The sequence below is a fragment of the Lasiodiplodia theobromae genome, assembly GCF_012971845.1.
Source record: "Lasiodiplodia theobromae strain AM2As chromosome Unknown scaffold_14, whole genome shotgun sequence".
Lineage (NCBI taxonomy): Eukaryota > Fungi > Ascomycota > Dothideomycetes > Botryosphaeriales > Botryosphaeriaceae > Lasiodiplodia > Lasiodiplodia theobromae.
Genome location: NW_023336344.1, coordinates 511,614 through 528,865, shown reverse-complemented (window position 1 = coordinate 528,865; position 17,252 = coordinate 511,614). Strand labels below are relative to the sequence as shown.

Genomic DNA, 17,252 nt, shown 5'->3' with positions numbered 1-17,252 from the left:
ATCCCAGCATTATATAGACATCGTCGCGAAGCCGTAATCCCGTCGTGCTCCTTGGTCGAGCAGCGGTCCCCCTTTAATCTTTTCCGTCAGCGTTCTCTGTGTGTGAAAATTTTCAGTTGCCCAGTTGCCAGCAAGGTGCCCCACCTGTATCCTGGCTCGCCGGCGGGAAGTCGAACTCGCCGTTGAAGCTGCCGAACGGATCTTCCGAGATCTCGGGGAACGTGTCCCACATCATCTCGTCCCAGAAACCCGACAGAGATCCGAGGCTGGACGGCCCGCCCTGGCCCCCCATCTCAGCAGGCGGCCACACCCCCATGCCGATGCCCGACATGCCGCTCATGTTCGGGAACGGCTGCTGCCCGCCGAGCAGCCCCGGCGGGAACGGCTGATTCGGGTTGATGCCCATCCCTGGGTTGCTCGGGCTGCGCTGTTGCTGTTGCTGTTGCTGCTCCTGAATTTGCTGTTGCTGCTGCTGTTGTTGCTGCGACGGTGAATGAGCATTGTCACCAAACTGATGGAAGTTCTGCCCCTCATTACTGACAGCTGCCTGCGCGCTCGCGGCACGTTGTTGTTCCCACAACTGCTGCCGCTGTCTCATCTGCTCCTCCAGGTGTTCTTGATTGACCTTGCTGGCTTCAGCCAGCCGTGCAATGGCCTCTCTACTCTTCTTTGCGGCCACACTGTACCTTTCCATCCGGTCAAAAAAGGCCAGCGCCATCTCGATTTGACTGCGCCACTTGGCGACCTCGTCAGGGTTGCTGATATCAGCGAACAAACTTATCAGCGGGATCATGCAGGCCTGGAAACAGAACCAAACCGCGTTCCAGCCCGAAATCAGATCAGGCGTGCATTCTTTGCTGATGTCTTCGATATTCTGGGCCGCAATGACGCGGCACTTCCCGACAGCCACTTTCTCCTCGGCGCTAAGGTTGGCGAAAGGGGTGCGTTTGAGAGCAGTGCTCAGCAGGAATGGCCTGTGCAGCACAACACGAAGGTTCTCGTACCGCCACTTCATGACCGACCGGGGCACACGAAGAGACTCCGGGCATGGTTCATTGGTTGCCAAGATAGAGGGTAGATTGCTCTGCCAGTTGACGAGGTCGGTGTCAATTTGAACTAGATCTTCGTATTTGAGAAGCGGCGAGGTGGCAAGTGTGTCTTGGATCCTCGAAGCAATCTTGCAGAACTCAATGTTGTAGATCAACGGCAGTACTCTCAAGTCCTGCAAGTTCTCGGGACTTGATGATGGCTGCGGCGTTATTTGTTAGTGTGGCTGACTCATCAGTGCTCAGGGTGAACTTACATCCTCCAAGACCTTTCCAGGCGGCAGCACTGTGACTGCAGAGCTGATGCGGCCTAGCGAAGGTCTGCTCGTTGTCGTAGATGCCCAAACATCCAGACAGAAGAGACTCCACCAGGTGCGTCTGCGGGTCTCCGCAATCTGAATATCCGTCTTTAACTTGGACAAGCCGTTGACCTTCGGGTTGGGCGAAGCAGGGCTGGAGTATTCTCGATGCAAACCCAAGCCGGTGGCCATTCGCAGCGTGGCTCCCATTAGGCAGCTCGCTTCGTTGGGGCGGTTTAGGTAATGCATGTAGTACCCCGTCATCATGCCGAGTGCCTGAAGGACCTCGAGATTCCCGCTTCCAAATGTCTCCAGGCTCAGGTGCTTGCGCGCTCTCGTGAAGAAAATGTAATGAGCTTCGTTGTCCGCCGTGGAAGATGCCAGCGAGCCCAGCGCGAACACCATGTTGAGCAGAGCGAGCCAGGCCGAGTCCCACCGCTGCTGTCGAATGTAGGCTGCGCGGAACTTGGACTCCTCGACCATGGGGAAGAACGGGTGGACTCGTTCGAAGTAGTTGTCAATGAGATCCAGGCCGGTCTCCACGTTGGGGAGGGCGTTGGGGTTGGCATCTCGAAGTTCGGGCGGGGGCGTGCCGCTGCGGCTGGGGAGAGCGGTCTCGGTCTGCTTGTAGTTGATGTAGGACTTGGCGATGGGAGCAGTCCGCACTATGACCTTGAGGGCGGCCGTCATGGACGAGACGCCGACGTAGGAGGACGGGCGGTCCACTGACAGCGACAGGCCGTTGACATCGTCGGAGATGCCCTGGATCTTCATCTGATGCTTCCTGGCCTCATCCCACTCCGGATTCTCGTCGGGAGCAGCCTCCAGCGCCGCTTCCAGACTCTCCGGTCCGTCTGAGTCAGGTGTGGGTTCCGAGGCGGTCTGAGGAATGGATGCAGCAGGGGAAGTTGCGGAAGGGGCCGGAAGCGTGAGGGCCAAATTGAGGAGCTCCTCTCGTGGCGTTGAACTGAGGGCCTCGAGGTCCTTTCCGGGAAACAATCGTTCCAGGACCAGTCTCTGCTGGTCGATTTGGCCCTGGAGCTTTTCGACGAGCCTAATTGCCTGTGAGTCAGGCTACCCGACTCGATAGCGACCACAGTGGGACCGGACTTCTGTGGACTTACTTGCGTGAGGGTACAACGCGCTGGGCGGGCTTCGAGTAGCTACAAAGCTCGGGGTGCTGGTACCACATACACTGGCCGCATGGCTGGGTGCCATCGCAGCGGATCTTGCGGCGGCGGCACTCGACGCAGGCGTTGGTGGTGGAGATGCGGCGCGAGTTCTGGCGGGAGGGTTTCACGCCGTCTCCGCCGTCTGCCGAGCCCGGCATGGCGGCAGCACTCTGGAAGGTGTGGAACATTGCAGAGCAACAGAGCACAAGTGCCTCGGCACCCGTACTCCTGGACGAAACGGCGAATGGAGAGAGTAGAGGGTTGCAGCTAGCTTGGAGAGAGCGTCGGCATCACTGGATGTTAAAGGGAATGGTGGGGAGGCCTGAAGAGGAATGATGCAGCAGGCAGTGAGGTCACAGTCGGGGACCGGGCCGGATAACTTGCTTCTCTTTCTGAGAAAAGGAGCGGCGAGGATCGGATAAAGAGAGGCGTCGGAGCGGGACCGGGGGCTGTGAGAGGGCGGGGTGCGAGCAAATAAAGCTTTCTGAGAAGGGCAGTGGGTGGTTGAGGCGATCTGCGCTCCCGCCTGGCGTAATGTCGAAAGAAAGCCTCGACGGGAAGACCCCAGATTTCTAGAGGCGGCAGGGGAGTCCCCCGCAGCGCTCTGGCAGCATGGTCGCAGGACGCTGCATGCGCGCGACCCGAGGCTCTGTAACTGGCGCGCCGCGCCGGGCCTCCGCGCGCAGCGACTGGCTGATTGGCGGACGGACGTCAAAGCGAGGGTCTGCTCGCAGTCGACGCACACCACCAGCGGGGACGGCGCTGGCCCCCAAACACACCAGCGCGCGCTGCCACGCGCCCGCCGCAGCAGCACGCGCGCGGTCGCATGGCCGTCACCGACGAGAGGGAAATGAGGACGTTTCGTGAAAAATTGTAGGACGCAAATTAATTTGGAAACTTCCATGCCTGCGAGCTGCTGCGGCGTCTCCGCCCATCCAAGAACACCCGCCCGCCGCCAAGCCGGCCCATCGCGCAACTGCTGGCACCTTCAGCGCTCCCGCCCGGCACAGGCCCACACCAGCCCACATCCTATCGTGACCGCTCCCTGCATGCTATTCTGCAGCGCCGTCAGGTCATGAGCACGCCACGACCCGTGTTGGAGTCTATTGCCTACGGCTGCCCGAGATACCTCCATCGCAGCGGCGCCGCCTGCGCGCCCAGCCCGCGCACCGTCAGCACCTGCTCGTCGCCCGGCACAATGTCGATGGCGCTGTCGTCGACGAGCACGCCCTCGCGCTCCTCGAACACCAGGCCCTTGGTCGGGCGCGCGGCCGTGACGCGGATGCTGCTGCCGCCGTGCTCCTGCACGACCGAGACGCCACGATCGTCGAAATCCAGGTACTTGAGCGGCTGCGGCCAGTCAACATCCCGGGACACGACCTGGCCATCGACCCAGATGCGGGCCGCCAAAACGTGCGGCTCCTCGCGCACGTTATCGATGGTGCCGGAAAGCAGGTCCGTGGTGCCGTTAGCGACGATTGTGACGTCCTTCTTCACCACCGCCTCCCTGATCTCCGACCCTGTCGCGATTGAGATGAAGCGCAATTCAACCGTTGCTTGCACGGCTGACGTGCGGCTGCTCGACACCCAGAGCTCCCACTCGCTCGTCTTCGCCGGCCGCGCGTGCACCACGCTCCAGTCGTGGTGCGCCCGCTTGACCGCCACGGCAATCGGCGCGAGAACCCTGCGCATCGCATAGTACGCCGGCTTCTTGCGCTGGAAGTAGTCGATTATCGACCACGACGTCACCGGCCAGCAGTCGTTGAGCTGCCACACGAGCGCGCCGCCGCAGAACCGCTTCTGGCCCCATTGCCGCCGCCACCCCCGGTACCCGAACATCAGCGCTTCGGCTTGCGACAGCTGCGTCAGGTGAATGAAGCCCTATGCGGCACCGTTAAAATGCAAGGCCCCGCTCGCGTTCGCTAATTAAACTCACCTCGAGGTCCGTCACGGTGCGGAAGTTCTCGACCAGGTACGTCGCTATCCTGCGCTCGTGCCCGTCGGCCTTGTTGTGGAAGTCAATCATGTGCGACTGCGGGTAGAGCTGCGTCTTGTCGGTGACGTAGTACTTGATCGTGTCGATGTGCGGGAACGCCTCCATGCCGAACTCGCTGTTGAAGCGGCCTCCCAGCGTGTCAAAGATCTGGTATTTTTCCTGCGTGCCGTGCCAGACTGGGAACCGCGTGTCAGCAAGCACTCCGTTTTTAGCCAAGTTCAGCCGCCATACCATTCCACTGATGCATGTCGCCGACTGTCGTGTTGGAGCTGATCAGCCCATCGCCCCACGGCGATCCGGGGTGGTAGGGGACGTGCGGGCTCTCCGCAGCCACAGCCTCAGGCAGGATCTATTGTGAAATTTGACGGCATTAGAAGGGTCACTTAAGATCGACGACGGCTTCACAATGCGCACCTTCTCGTAGATGTATCTCGCGGGGAAATCCGTCTTGAGCCAGCTCTCCGGGTCCTTGTCGCTGTAATCGTACGTCAGACCGAACTGTTCCTGGACCTGATAGTCCTCATTATTGCCCGCATATATCACGATGGATGCGTGGTGTCGGATTCGGCGCAGGTTGGCAACAGCCTCCTGCCGGATCGACTCCCGCATCTCCGGGAAGGCAGGGTAATTTCCGCAGCCAAACATGAAGTCCTGCCACACCAAGACGCCTATTTCGTCGCAGATGTCGTAGAACTCGTCCACCTCCCAGATGCCGCCGCCCCATACGCGAATCATTACCTGATACCCGTCGACCATTGTGTTCAGCCACCTGCGGTATTTTTCTTCGCTGATGCGCGGCGTGAAGCTATCGGCCGGGATCCAGTCGGAGCCGCCGCAGAACACGTCGACATCGTTAATGCGGAAGAAGAAGGTCTTGCCGATTTCATCAGGCTGCTGGATAAGTTCGGCTTTGCGGAAACCGACCCGATGCTGGAGCGAGTGCAGTGGGACATCGTCAGCTGAGAGGGTTGCGGAGATGTCGTATAAAGGCTGAGCGCCGTAGCCATGCGGGTACCAAAGCTCGGCTGCGTCGATTCGAAATTCCGCCTTTGCCTGCCCGTCGCCGTCCACCTCAGCTGATGCTTTGAACGCGACCTTACCCGCCAGCTGTCCTGCGAAGGCCACAGACTTGCCGGCGCGGCCGTCGACGCTAGCGGTGATGGTGCCAGTTACAGCCTTCAGCCCGGCCTCGACGGTGTAGTCGACGCGCAGGTCCGCGATTTTGGCCTCGTACGTCTCGAGTCGAACGGCTTTCCACGGCCCACAGGTGATGAGCACCGGGCCCCAGTCCCAGCCACTGGCTCCTAGGTCAGCAAAGAGAGATCCTTTGGCAAGTCGTCGGTCCAATCGTTGACGAATGAAGGGCTCGGGCCTCGCTTACAAGTGGTACTGCGCCTTCCTCACTGCCAACCTCGCCATGTCGGCATTGAACCCCACCCACTTGTGCTCCGGGTGCGCATCCTTGACCTTCTTGGCCTCCGCCAGAGCCGGCTTGAAGTCGATCGAGAGCGTGTTGTCCACGCCCGCCTTCAGGCGCCGCGTCACGTCGACCCGGTGCGGCACGAACATGTTGTCGCTCTCGAGGATCGTCTCGCCGTTGAGCTTGACCGTCGCGTACGTGTCCAGCCCGTCAAAGGCCAGGACCGCCGCCGCGCCACCGTTCAGCGTCGAGGCGACATCGGGGAGGATCGTCTGGTAGGACCACGGCTTCTCGCCCACCCATTCGACATCGATCTCGTTGAAGCCCAGGAAGGGGTCCGGGATTCTGGTTGGACGGATGGTAAGCCGGGTATACACAGTGATGATGAGGGGCGGCAGCTTCGCAGCCGATCTGCGGGCAAATAGGCGTACTTGTTGTTGGCGATCAGATCCAGGTGCACATTCGTCGGCACAGAAGCGACTGGCAGCCATGCGTCATCTGACGCATCTGTCTGCTTAAAGGACCAGCCAGCGGTCAATTGATGCACGGTAAGAGGCTGTGGCGCCATTTGCGGTAGAGAAGCTCAAGCGGTTAACGAGAGAATTGTATGGTAGGTTTTCTGCTTGCTTTTCGTCGGCTTGCACCCAGGCTGCTCGTCCCTTGGGAAGTGCAAGGCAGGACGCTCCCAGCAAGCAGGCAGCTCCAGCTCTCTTATGACGGCCGCGCTGAGACGTCTGAGTCGCATTCTAGTCGATTTGGACACGGCACGAGGGAGCGCCGGAGGGCGGGTTGCCGCATTCGAGCGCCAGGCGGCGGTGCGCCCGTGGATTATCCACTGAGGAGGCGCGTCGAAGCTCCTGGCCGTGTTGCGTCCGTGTCGAAAGCGGTATGGCGACCGCGGGAGGCGCGGGGATTTAGAAGCACCGCCCGGCTCCGAAGTGGACCTTCGCGCGTTTCGCTGGGTAATTCTCAGCGCGGAGCCGTCATTTGTACCAACATACCGCGCGGCAGGCCTGCTCCGTGCCTGGAAACGGTCATGCGGAACGCACCTGGACGAAGCCACCAAGCACAAGCTTTTGATCGGCAGATGAGTCTCGCGAGCTGTTGTGGGGTCGCTGGGCTGACCGTCCACAAGACCGCCCTACAAAGACCCCGCCTTATAGCGGCATTAACGAACATGCGCGGTAAGCAGGTACCGGAGACGCCACGCGGATCAGGCCGGCCGGTCCCGCTGAAACGCTAGGTTCGGACGACAGCGAGACATGCAGAGTTGCGATGTTGGGATGAAGTGAGACAGGCCGGGGAGGCAGCCTGGATTCGCTGAAAAACTGTTCTAACGGGGAAATACAGGGTATCTAGACTCTTCAATGATCCAATCCACCAACAACTGTTTATACAAAGGCACCGGGCCTACGAAAAAAATGATCGAACGCGCAACGTCTAAATCTCTGGCCCGTGGCGATTCTAACGCGCACCTGCGCTCATATCATCCGTTAGAAGAAGCATGTGAAGAAAGTAGTGCTCATGGTCATCGCGAGCAACAAACCCACGACTCTGTGTCTGTTGTGCGGAACGTGTCCAGACGACTGCTGCGCGTTGGAGTACTTGGGATCGCTGGCCAAGATGTTGGTGGAGCGACCACCGGGGCAAAAGACGACCTCAAACCCGGCGCCAACTGGAATGATGAAAGTGGAAGTTTGATCATCAAACGCTGCAAGGTTGGGTTAGTGTTGGTTCCTTAAAGCCCGCCCGGGACCGGCCGTGACTTACCGTAGCTGTACGCATCCGGGCAAACCTTCTTGGCAGCGTGCGAGTACTCGCCCGCCGAGCAAGTGCTCGGAGAGTCGTACTTGCCGACGCAGCAATCCGACGGCTTGTTCCACTTTGCGCAGGCCGAATAGCAGGGGTTGAATGCAGGACGCTGAATGTTGTCGTCCGGGTAGGGGTAAACGCCGTCTCCGGGCTTACTCGGCGGGTCCACCTGCAAAACCCATGGACACCACCTTGAAGCCTGGCTCTCGGTGACCTGGGTGTCGAAAGGCAGTGGGGTGGAGCTGTTGGTGCCGAGGAAGGTTTGAGATGAGCCGGTGTAGGGATTGAAACTTGAGTCTGCCAGCTGGCTGGCCGTGCCTTCGCAAGAAGGATTGGTCAAGTTCTGCGAAACGCTCTCGAGATCGGCGGTTCCAGCAGGGTTCATAATAATACCCATGGGAAGATTGTAGCCATCGACGAGCGAGATGTCGTAGTAGGTCTGGCCGTCGCCGCCATCGTAAGTGAATTCTGCCAGAGTCACAGGATTTAGGCCCTATTCGTGTGCATTAGCGTGGTACAGGCGGGGGCCAGCATTTGCGAGGTTGTACAGAGACTGTGCATTCCACCTGTCCATTGCAATCGCCGGTACTGCAGGCAGTGGGTCCATTGGCAGGAAAGGTACAATTGGTGCGTCCCCAAACTCGACCTTGCCAATTCGCCGAAACGGTCTGGTTCACTTGAGCACCCGTCTTCAGCTCAAAGCCCGTCTTTGCTGGACCAGTGCCTTCTTGGGTGATAAAGGCCGGGTATATGGTTTCCGGGCACTTGTTCGTAACAACGAGGGGTTTGGTCCCAGCGGTGGCTCGTCGAACATGGTCGGGCAGCTCGCGCTTCATGTGATGTAGGGCGGCAGAAGAAGGCAGATATGCCAGCAGCGACAGATAGAGCGCACAGGTGGCGCGGTGCGAGGTCGAGTGTCTCATGGTAGCGGAGGAATGCAAGCAGGGGATTAGGGCGACAGGGTGGTTTCTCAAGGAATTGTGGTTGGACTAGAGGGCAAGACTGTAAGATATAAAGGCTGGCTGCAGCAAGCTCGCGGAGGCAAGAACAAGCTGCTGGGCTCAAAGCAGGAAACACCAACTTTAGCCAACTTGGCACGAGCGTGAGGATGGCGATTCTGCACCGTTACACCAATCAATCGGCTCGCCATCCGCGCCAAAGGGCATAGCGCAGCACATCGTAGCCCGAAAAGGCACGATACCAGCGGTAAAGCAAGAAAGTCAGAGTGGGCGGCAGTGTGGGAGGAACATTCTTGGGCAGCACGGGGCGCCGGGTGGTGACGTAGCGCCAGATGAAACGGCCAGGGTCTAGCGCTAGTCGATTGGCTATCCAGCGTCGCACGCGTAACGCCGGGGAAGCACGCATCGAGCCCGCCTAGAGCCAGAGTGCCAACCTCGCCCTTGCTGCCTTCGAGAACACCGTGCTGCGCTGGCTAGTTGCATCGTAAACGTGTGCTGGCGTTGGCACCCCACCGTGCGGCGCAGTGCGGAAGAGCCCCGCTGCCAGCAGCAAACGAAAGGCTGAGAGGTGAGGCGGCGCCGGCAGGCCGGTCAGCGAGGCTGCGGTCCGTGCACTGAGCTGCCTGGAGCTCTCTGTCCCCTCCCTCTGCTGCCGCTTCAACTCGCACCACCATTCCAGCAGAGCGAGCGCTTCGAAGACGCCGGCCATGGAGCATCCGGACTTTCGTCTCCACCTCGGCGCTGGTTCGCCACTGGAGAAATACCCAGGTCCGTCCCGCCCCACGTTCGTCCCCACGTGCCCGGCGCTTCTGACTTTCGCCTAGCCAAACAGCACGCCCGTCGAGTCGCTGACTTCCTCGGCGTCGCGAAGGGGTTGATCTACCTTCCCGGCGCCCCGACGGCCTACCTGGAGGACAGCGATCAGTTTGTCCCCTTCCGCCAGCGGCGCTATTTTTACTATCTAACCGGGTGAGCCGCCACTCAATCTATTTTCGTTCCGTGCCGTTTGCCGTCTTCGCCATCTGACACCGAGTACAGCGTTGACGAGGCTGATTGTCACTTGACATATGATATCCGTCTGGACTTCTTGACGCTCTACGTTCCATCGCCCGGGAGCCCGCGAAAGGTCTATTACAACGGCCGTGGCTCCACTCCCGAGGAAGCTCTGGACAAATACGATGTTGATGCTGTCGACTTCTCATACGCCGTACCCGGCTATGTAGAGTTCTGGATGACGCAGCATGAAGGCGACGTCTACATCCTGCATCCCGACCAAGCAGTGGTGCCTGGCCACGACAAGTCGCCTCGTGTCAACTACACCAAGCTGCAAGTCGCCATCGACGCCGCCCGTGTCCGCAAAGACCAGCACGAGATCAAGCTCATCCGCAAAGCCAACCAAGTAAGTGCCAAGGCCCATGAAAAGGTTCTCAGAAATATCAGAGCCTTTAAGAACGAGGCTCAAGTCGAAGCCACCTTCCTCGACACGTGTGTGGCTGCTGATGCTAAGCATCAAGCCTACGAAATCATTGCTGCCTCGGGAGAAAACGCTGCCACGCTCCACTACATCAAAAACGATGAGCCCTTCCATGATCGCCCGCTCATGTGTCTCGATGCCGGTTGTGAATGGCAGTGTTATGCAAGTGACGTGACCAGGACCTTTCCCCTTACCGGCCAATGGCCCTCCAAGGAATCCAAGGCAATCTACGACCTCGTTTTGAAGATGCAAACTGAGTGCATCGATGCTATTCGACCGGGGGCAAGATATTTGGATATCCACTATTTGGCCCATCGTATCCTTATTGATGGCCTTCTGGAACTCGGCATTCTCCACAACGGCACTCCGGAAGACATTTTTGATGCTGGAACCTCACTGGCCTTTCTCCCTCATGGTCTCGGCCATCATCTAGGGCTTGAAGTTCACGACGTGTCGGACGTGCCATTGATGGCAGGCACCGCTGAACACATGAGCTCTGTTGTCGATCCTGAAATGTGCAAAGCTCTTGTCCACCCGAATCATCCAGCGCTTGAGGAAGGCATGGTTATCACGGTGGAACCGGGGATGTAAGTACCCCTTTGATGTCCCATGCAGTTTTATGGCTGATGATTCATGCAGCTACTTCAATCGTTACGCTTTGAATGCCGTTTATCTTTCCAGCCCAATCCACTCCAGATACATCAACAGACGAGTTCTCCAGCGTTATCTTCCTGTTGGTGGCGTGCGCATTGAGGATGACATTCTCGTCACGCATGATGGATATGAAAACCTTACCACCGCCCCGAAGGGAGAGGAGATGTTGCGCATCATGCAAGATGGCTGCGTCGAAACCCTCGACGGTGAAACCCCACGGAAACGGCAACGGCGTGCTTCAGCCACAAAGGTTAGAAAGGAAATTCACCAAGATTCAGTCACAAAGAGCAAGGGTATCGAGGCATGGTCCCAAGACGTAACTGCCGGGCCTCCTGAACCCTTTCGGAAATCTCCAGAATCTACGACAGCAAGCAATGTAGTCGAGCTTGAAGGGAGTCAAGCAAGCCCGCAGACTCCCAAGCGAAGCGTGCCAGCGAGCCTTGCTGCTGCCCCTGCTTCCTTCGAGGCTTATGACTGGCCAATCCATGAAGGTGCCATTGCAGCTGAACTACCTAGCGAGCCCGAGAGAAACTCCGAGATACAAGTGCCAGGAGAAAGCCAAGCCAGCCACTGGCGGAAGGTTCCTTCAGCTCTTGCCCGCATGGCCTCGACTCGATCCTTATCCAGTCACTCGCTGCCTGAATATTCCCCTTCGCAAATGTTCCAGCGCCCACGACAAGCACCTATGCCTCCTCAAAAGCTTCCTGAACTGCCTGCGAAGCCACTAGCCTACCGCCAGAGCATGCCCATCATCATTTCGGGGTCTCAAGCGGTCAAGCCTTTGCCATACAGGCCATTGTGTGCTCAACCAAGTGCCCGACCTAGACCTGGACCATCACGTTCGGCATCTGAGCGACTTCCGGATAAGATGCGATTCAGATTGTCCGAGAGCAATCTCCCGGCAACAGTCGCTGAGGTCGGTCATGACGGCTCGCGGAACGAGCAAGATCGGCATCTGACGCACCGTGCATCGATTGCTATTGGAGAGAAGTATCCGCAGCAAGCATACCAGCAAGAAAATCAATTCCATGGCATGGGCCCACAGGACTTTCAACCACAGCCGCCCCAATTTTCCGCGTCCCACCAAGAGCGCATGCACCACCTCGCGCAACAGCGGCAGATGGCGCAGAACCAGAGGCTACAGCAAATGAAAAACGCCAGCAATAACAACATTGACAAGGACTCCCCGCCGCCAGCTTCGCTAAATCGCCCTTTGGACCCCGCGAACGTCCCACCGCCGGATGTCGTATCGCCGAGGCTGCTGGAACGCCCTTTGGACCTCTCAGACCTCCCGTACCACCTCTCCCTATGTGAGATACCAAGCCGGATGCGTAAAGAGAGTGGGATGCCGGAGGCAGTCTTCCCACCACTGGCCCCGCTGAATTGCCTTTCAGACCCGAACGTCCCACCGCCGCACGTCGTACCGCCGATCGTTCGGAAACGCCCTTTGGACCTCTCAGACCTCTCGTACCAGCTCCTGCTAACTGAGATGCAAGACAAGATGCGTCAAAAGAGTGGGATGAGGAGGCCGGCTTCGGACAACGAGCGTTGGTTTTCAGACCGACCAGGTTGGCAGGACTATTGGACGGAGCTCAAGAAAGTCGAGCAGAAACATCGGGAGCAACATCAGGAGCGCCTCGTTGCCCGGCAACAGCAGGAGCGCCTCGCTCTCCAGCAAACGCTGGAGGCGACCTTCTCACCGCCGGCCCCGCTGAATCGGCCTTTGGACCCCTGGAACATCCCACCACCCAGCCTCCCACAGCCGGACCTGCTGAAACGCCCTGTAGACCTCTCAGATGTCTCGTACCAGCTTATGCTAATGGAGGTGCAAAACAAAAAGCGCATCGCTCTGGGCGGGCCAACGCGGGCTTCGAACGACGACCTGCGTTGGTGGTTTTCGGACCAGCCAGGTTGGCAGGAATACCAGACGGAGATCAGGCGACTGCTGAAGCAAAATGAAGCGGACCCCTCACGCATTCCACGGTCGGGTGTCTTACCACCAGACCTGCTGAAACGCCCTTTAGACCTCTCGGATCTCTGCTACCAGTTCAAGCTAACAGAGATGCAAAACAACAGCCGCATCGCTCTGGGTAGGCCGAGGCGGGGTTCAAATGACGACAATTTTTGGTTTTCGGAGCTACCTGGTTGGCAGGAGTACTGGACGGAGCTTATGCGACTTAACCAGGAAAATACGGAGCGCATCGCTGCCATGCAGGACATACAGATGCCACTCGAACTACTCGAGCAGCAAAACAGGAAGCGCTTAGAGATGGCCAGGCAAGAGCAGCTGGCTCGGGAAAACGGAGCCTTGGAAAGGCAGGACTACCAGATGCAGCTCGAACTGCTCGAGCAGCAAAACAAGAAGCGCTTGGAGATGGCCAGGCAAGAGCAGCTGGACCGGGAAAATGGAGCCTTGGACATGCAGACGCAGCTCAAACTACTCGAGCAGCAAAACAAGAAGCGCTTGGACATGGCTAGGCAAGAGCATAGGGAGGAGCTGGCTCGGGAAAACGGAGCCTCTAACCCTGAAGAGAGGCCAGCCCAGCCGACGTCATCATCGCCTTCGCCGAGTTCGTACTACACGGCAGGGTTTGATATGAAGTATTGAAAAGAAATAACACACTGAGTGAAATGCTGCTGTTTTCTTTCTTTCAGGGCTGGCTGAAGCTGTTCTCTCCTTTGCCCGCTTTCGTTTCGAGTTTAAGGGCTAATGAGTTATGCTGAGTGAGTGGGAGTGAGTACGTAGATTGATGGGTTGTAAGGGACTGATAGGATTGGTGGAAACTACGGTGAAGACAATGAGGATGGCGGTGATGGTTGGCGGCGCACTTCAAACATGAGGAAAAGGCGTTCCTAGGATTGGTCTACGACATATACGACGTTGGATCATCCAGCACGATCGTTACTAGTTACAATACAGTTATGGATATATGGAGTGCAAGAGTCTGCCAGTGTTTCATTATTAATCTGACTTATGGCAGGATATTATAAGTAGTTTTCTGAGGACTGTCAGCTGGTCAATTCGCGAGTTACATGCCAATAACTATCGATGATTCGGCTATAACATTGTCACTTTCAACATCTATTAGGTAGTTCACCTATCCGAATCTTGCTGTGACAAATTTTTTGCTCTTCTTCTTTTCCGTCATCATGGCAAAGAGAGAATAAAGAGAATAGGGGAACCCTACGGAAAGCCTTACCCCTCGCTCGATCAATCTCAGCTTACCATGCTCACCGACGACCTTCGTAACGGCTTAACAGGATGTGAATCTTAGCAAAAACCAAAAGTCATATATACGACGAGGAAAGACAAAAAGAAAAAGTAAAATGTTCCAGAAATAATACATCTAATGCTCGCTCCCGTTCCCGCCTCCCCCACGCCGTCAACCGGTACCCCAACACCGCCTGCACACACACAAACGCATCCCACTCGGCCTCTTCGAACCCCTGCCAGCTGATATTAGTGATCACCAGTGTACTGAAGTATCTCTCCTTCGGGAATTCGTGTCAAGTTGAGTACTGGAGTGCTGCAGCAGCAGCTTCGCCTGCGGCTCGGCTCGGCGTGTGCCGTTTTTTTTTTTTTTTGGTTGTTGTTGTTGGTGTCTGTTCTGCCCGAGTACCAACCTTCTCTCCTTCCTTCCCCGTGCTCGAGTGTGTCAGTAATAATAAATATATACTCTAAGCCCCACCCGGTTGTGTCCTTGTCCACATTGCCTGACGGACTTCCTGTTTGCTTGCCCTCTCACTTGGCCTCTGACTTTCTCCCCAGTGCTTCCCTCAAACCCCACCCACTTCCAAGGCATGTCTGCCACAATTGCCGCCCTCCCGCCCCCTCTCCCCGCGGTAATCGACCCTCCTTCCTACTTCTTTTTTCTTTTTTGCCAGTAAGAGAAAAAGAAAATATACACATAGACCAACCACCCGCGCCGACCCGACCCCCACCTTAACCACCACCATTCGCGCCGTTTACAGTGAGGAAAAGAAGAAGAAAAAAGAAACAGAAGACGTACGGCAGACGCTAAAAAGGAGACGAGGAAGGAATAGAGGAATGAAACAAGTATCACAAAATTTTGAATTCTTTTCTTTTCTTTTTCGTTTTCTTCCCCCCTGTCCGCGGCTCATTAAATTTCGAAGAGTTTACTGACTGGCTGGCGCGACGGGGAGAAGGGTTGCTTCACTTCCCCTTTCCCGCTGCTGCTGCTGCATTTGGAAAACTTCGCTCTGTCCCCTTCCCTTCCACTTCCCCCATGATGCATTGTGCTAGGTCTGTTCTTTGTTTGACCGGCCGTAAAAAGAAAAAGCTTTGCCAGATGATGATGCTGCCCCATCGCCTTGTCAGGAATGTATGAATTCCAGCAGGCTGCAATTGATAGTTGATATTCTTCTTCTTGTTCTTCTCCCCCTTTCCGCCCCGCCGGCATGGAAAAAAAACCAAAAGCAATTACTCTTCAAGCCCAGGGGGGATGCCCACTAATAACTGAGTGCTGATGCGTCCTTCATATCACCTCTCTCAGTTGTCCGACTTCAACCGCACCAGCGCCCGCGCCAGCGTCTTCTTCTCGTTGCCATCCTGCTCCAGCGCCGCGATGAGATCCCGCATTTGAATCCCCTTGCCCTTAGGTCCATCCTCGCGCCAATCGCCCCACTTGCGGTCTCTCGCGGCCAAGCTGCGGTCCTGCGTGCTTCCACCCCCTCCTCCGCCGCTGCCGCCACCGCTTGCTCCTCCTCCGCCGCTGAGACCGCCGCCGCTCGAGACGCCTCCCACGTTCGTGTTCAGTCTGCTCGGCGTGCTGGCACCCGAGCCGGAGCCGCCGCTGAGCCAGCTGTACTTCTTGCCGAAGCCGCCGATGGCCATGTTCGCCGTCGTGTTGGCCGCCTTGTGCAGCACCTCGTCCGTCTGGCCGGCCTTGGCGAGGCGTTCCCGCTCTTTCTTTGTCATCTTCAAGGGTACTAGGTCTGCTGGAGACGTCTTGTCGCCCGGGGTGCCGGGTGCGCTGCCATTGTCTGAGCCCTTTGCTGCCGCGCGCTTTTGCCGCTTTTTGACGCGCTCCTGCTCGTATTTGCGCTCTTCTGATTGGAGTTTCCGCAGTGTGGAGGACAGATCGGATGAGAATGATACGGTCGGTTGCGGGGTCGGAGGAGTGTCAGTAGGTGGGGTAGGGAGACGCGAGGGGTCGTTCTTGGACGAATCGGAATCGAGAGGGCCTAAACGTCGTCAGAATAGGAACTCGAAATAGAAGGAAAAAGAAAAACATTGCGTAAGCTCACGTTTTGACGGTACTGTTGTGGGGCTGATGGCACTGTCCGGCTGATCCCATGCTGTCTTGGTAACAGAGGTCGGCACAGCTGTGGTAGGTTTCGGCGTTCCATTACCAGTTGCAATGTCTGCAAATTCTGGGGGAACAACGCCGTGAGAACCAAGTTGGCGTGACCTTGAAAGCGCATACGCGTCTTCGAGAATACCGCGTAATCTCTCCTTAGTAGCCAAAGAAAGGAGAGTCAGTATCTCTGCCAGGGGTGCATTTGTATCAAGGAGCGCAGCAGCCTGCGCTTTCACCATGCCAGTGCCATCGGGCCCAGTAGCCTGTGTGCCATTCACTCTCTGCGGCTGATCCTTGCTGATTCTGTCGTATAAGCCGTCCACGTTGAACTTCACTCCTTGGTCGTAAGTGTGGCGACCGATCTTCTGCCTGATGTTGTTACCACGGCAGAAGGGATCGTTGAGCTCCTGCTGGGACTTTTCAGCCAGCGATCGCGCGGCTGCCTTGTGCTTCTCGAACAGTTCTTCCTCGATAGTCTTCTGGGAGACGGCGGGTTGGTTGACCGGACCGGTGCCTTGGAATGCAGGGTAATTGCCAAAGCTGCCTTGCGAAAGAGCATTGAAGCTGTTGTTTGGCGATTGTGTAGCGGGCGACTGCGAGAATGACGTATTGAAAGAGCTAGCCTGGTGCTGGTTCTGGTATGTCTGAGCCAAATAGTTCTCTTCCTCACGCAAGTCAATGCCCGAGGCGCCAATGACATCACTCAGGTCATTGATGTCGGTTGCCTTCTCTTTCTCCGGTTTCTCCTGCTTATCTGCCGGACGCTGGGGCGGGCCCATCGAGCCGGGTGCTCCACGCGACGCATCAAAACTGCTCGGCTCCGGAGGCTGTGGTTGATTGAAGGGAAGTGGCGTGTGCTGCGGGGCAGGAGTATTCGGCATGGAAGAGTAGGGCGAGTTGTGGTAGGGCGTGTACGGAGAGCCAGGGTTCGGGGACAGTCTCGGACGCTTGTTTGCGGGTGGCACGCCCATGCCGCCGGGAGACATTTGAACGGGCGAGCTCGCGGTCGGCGGGTAGGGCGAGTAGGGCCGCTGGGGCGGCTGAGGCGGCGGGTGCATGGGAGGGTATTGTTGAGCCATGGTGACGGATGCGCCGAAGC

The 17,252-nt window shown here is 57.5% G+C and overlaps 5 protein-coding genes across 5 annotated transcripts; 1 reads left to right on the top strand and 4 right to left on the bottom strand.

The window, feature by feature from the left end:
* Positions 1 to 112: 112 nt before the first annotated feature.
* LTHEOB_5210 (Fungal specific transcription factor) lies at positions 113 to 2,705 on the bottom strand (the record flags this gene model as incomplete). The annotated part of the gene is made up of 4 exons (XM_035514331.1): positions 113 to 481; positions 542 to 1,249; positions 1,304 to 2,399; positions 2,470 to 2,705. The coding sequence occupies 4 exons, from the start codon at positions 2,703 to 2,705 to the stop codon at positions 113 to 115; spliced, it is 2,409 nt and encodes an 802-aa protein (XP_035374078.1).
* A 922-nt stretch (positions 2,706 to 3,627) lies between these two features.
* LTHEOB_5209 (Beta-mannosidase precursor) lies at positions 3,628 to 6,501 on the bottom strand (the record flags this gene model as incomplete). Its single annotated transcript, XM_035514329.1, has 6 exons — positions 3,628 to 4,398; positions 4,454 to 4,689; positions 4,745 to 4,862; positions 4,928 to 5,810; positions 5,895 to 6,278; positions 6,365 to 6,501. The coding sequence occupies 6 exons, from the start codon at positions 6,499 to 6,501 to the stop codon at positions 3,628 to 3,630; spliced, it is 2,529 nt and encodes an 842-aa protein (XP_035374077.1).
* A 925-nt stretch (positions 6,502 to 7,426) lies between these two features.
* On the bottom strand, positions 7,427 to 8,668 carry LTHEOB_5208 (Thaumatin pathogenesis-related protein; the record flags this gene model as incomplete). Its single annotated transcript, XM_035514328.1, has 3 exons — positions 7,427 to 7,644; positions 7,704 to 8,238; positions 8,423 to 8,668. 3 exons carry the CDS (start codon positions 8,666 to 8,668, stop codon positions 7,427 to 7,429), a joined length of 999 nt encoding a protein of 332 aa, XP_035374076.1.
* A 743-nt stretch (positions 8,669 to 9,411) lies between these two features.
* LTHEOB_5207 (Peptidase d) lies at positions 9,412 to 13,440 on the top strand (the record flags this gene model as incomplete). Its single annotated transcript, XM_035514327.1, has 5 exons — positions 9,412 to 9,472; positions 9,529 to 9,673; positions 9,743 to 10,103; positions 10,155 to 10,765; positions 10,818 to 13,440. 5 exons carry the CDS (start codon positions 9,412 to 9,414, stop codon positions 13,438 to 13,440), a joined length of 3,801 nt encoding a protein of 1,266 aa, XP_035374075.1.
* Positions 13,441 to 15,342: 1,902 nt separating this feature from the next.
* Positions 15,343 to 17,232, bottom strand: LTHEOB_5206 (Transcription initiation factor TFIID; the record flags this gene model as incomplete). The annotated part of the gene is made up of 2 exons (XM_035514326.1): positions 15,343 to 16,037; positions 16,101 to 17,232. The coding sequence occupies 2 exons, from the start codon at positions 17,230 to 17,232 to the stop codon at positions 15,343 to 15,345; spliced, it is 1,827 nt and encodes a 608-aa protein (XP_035374074.1).
* Between the last annotated feature and the right edge of the window lie 20 nt (positions 17,233 to 17,252).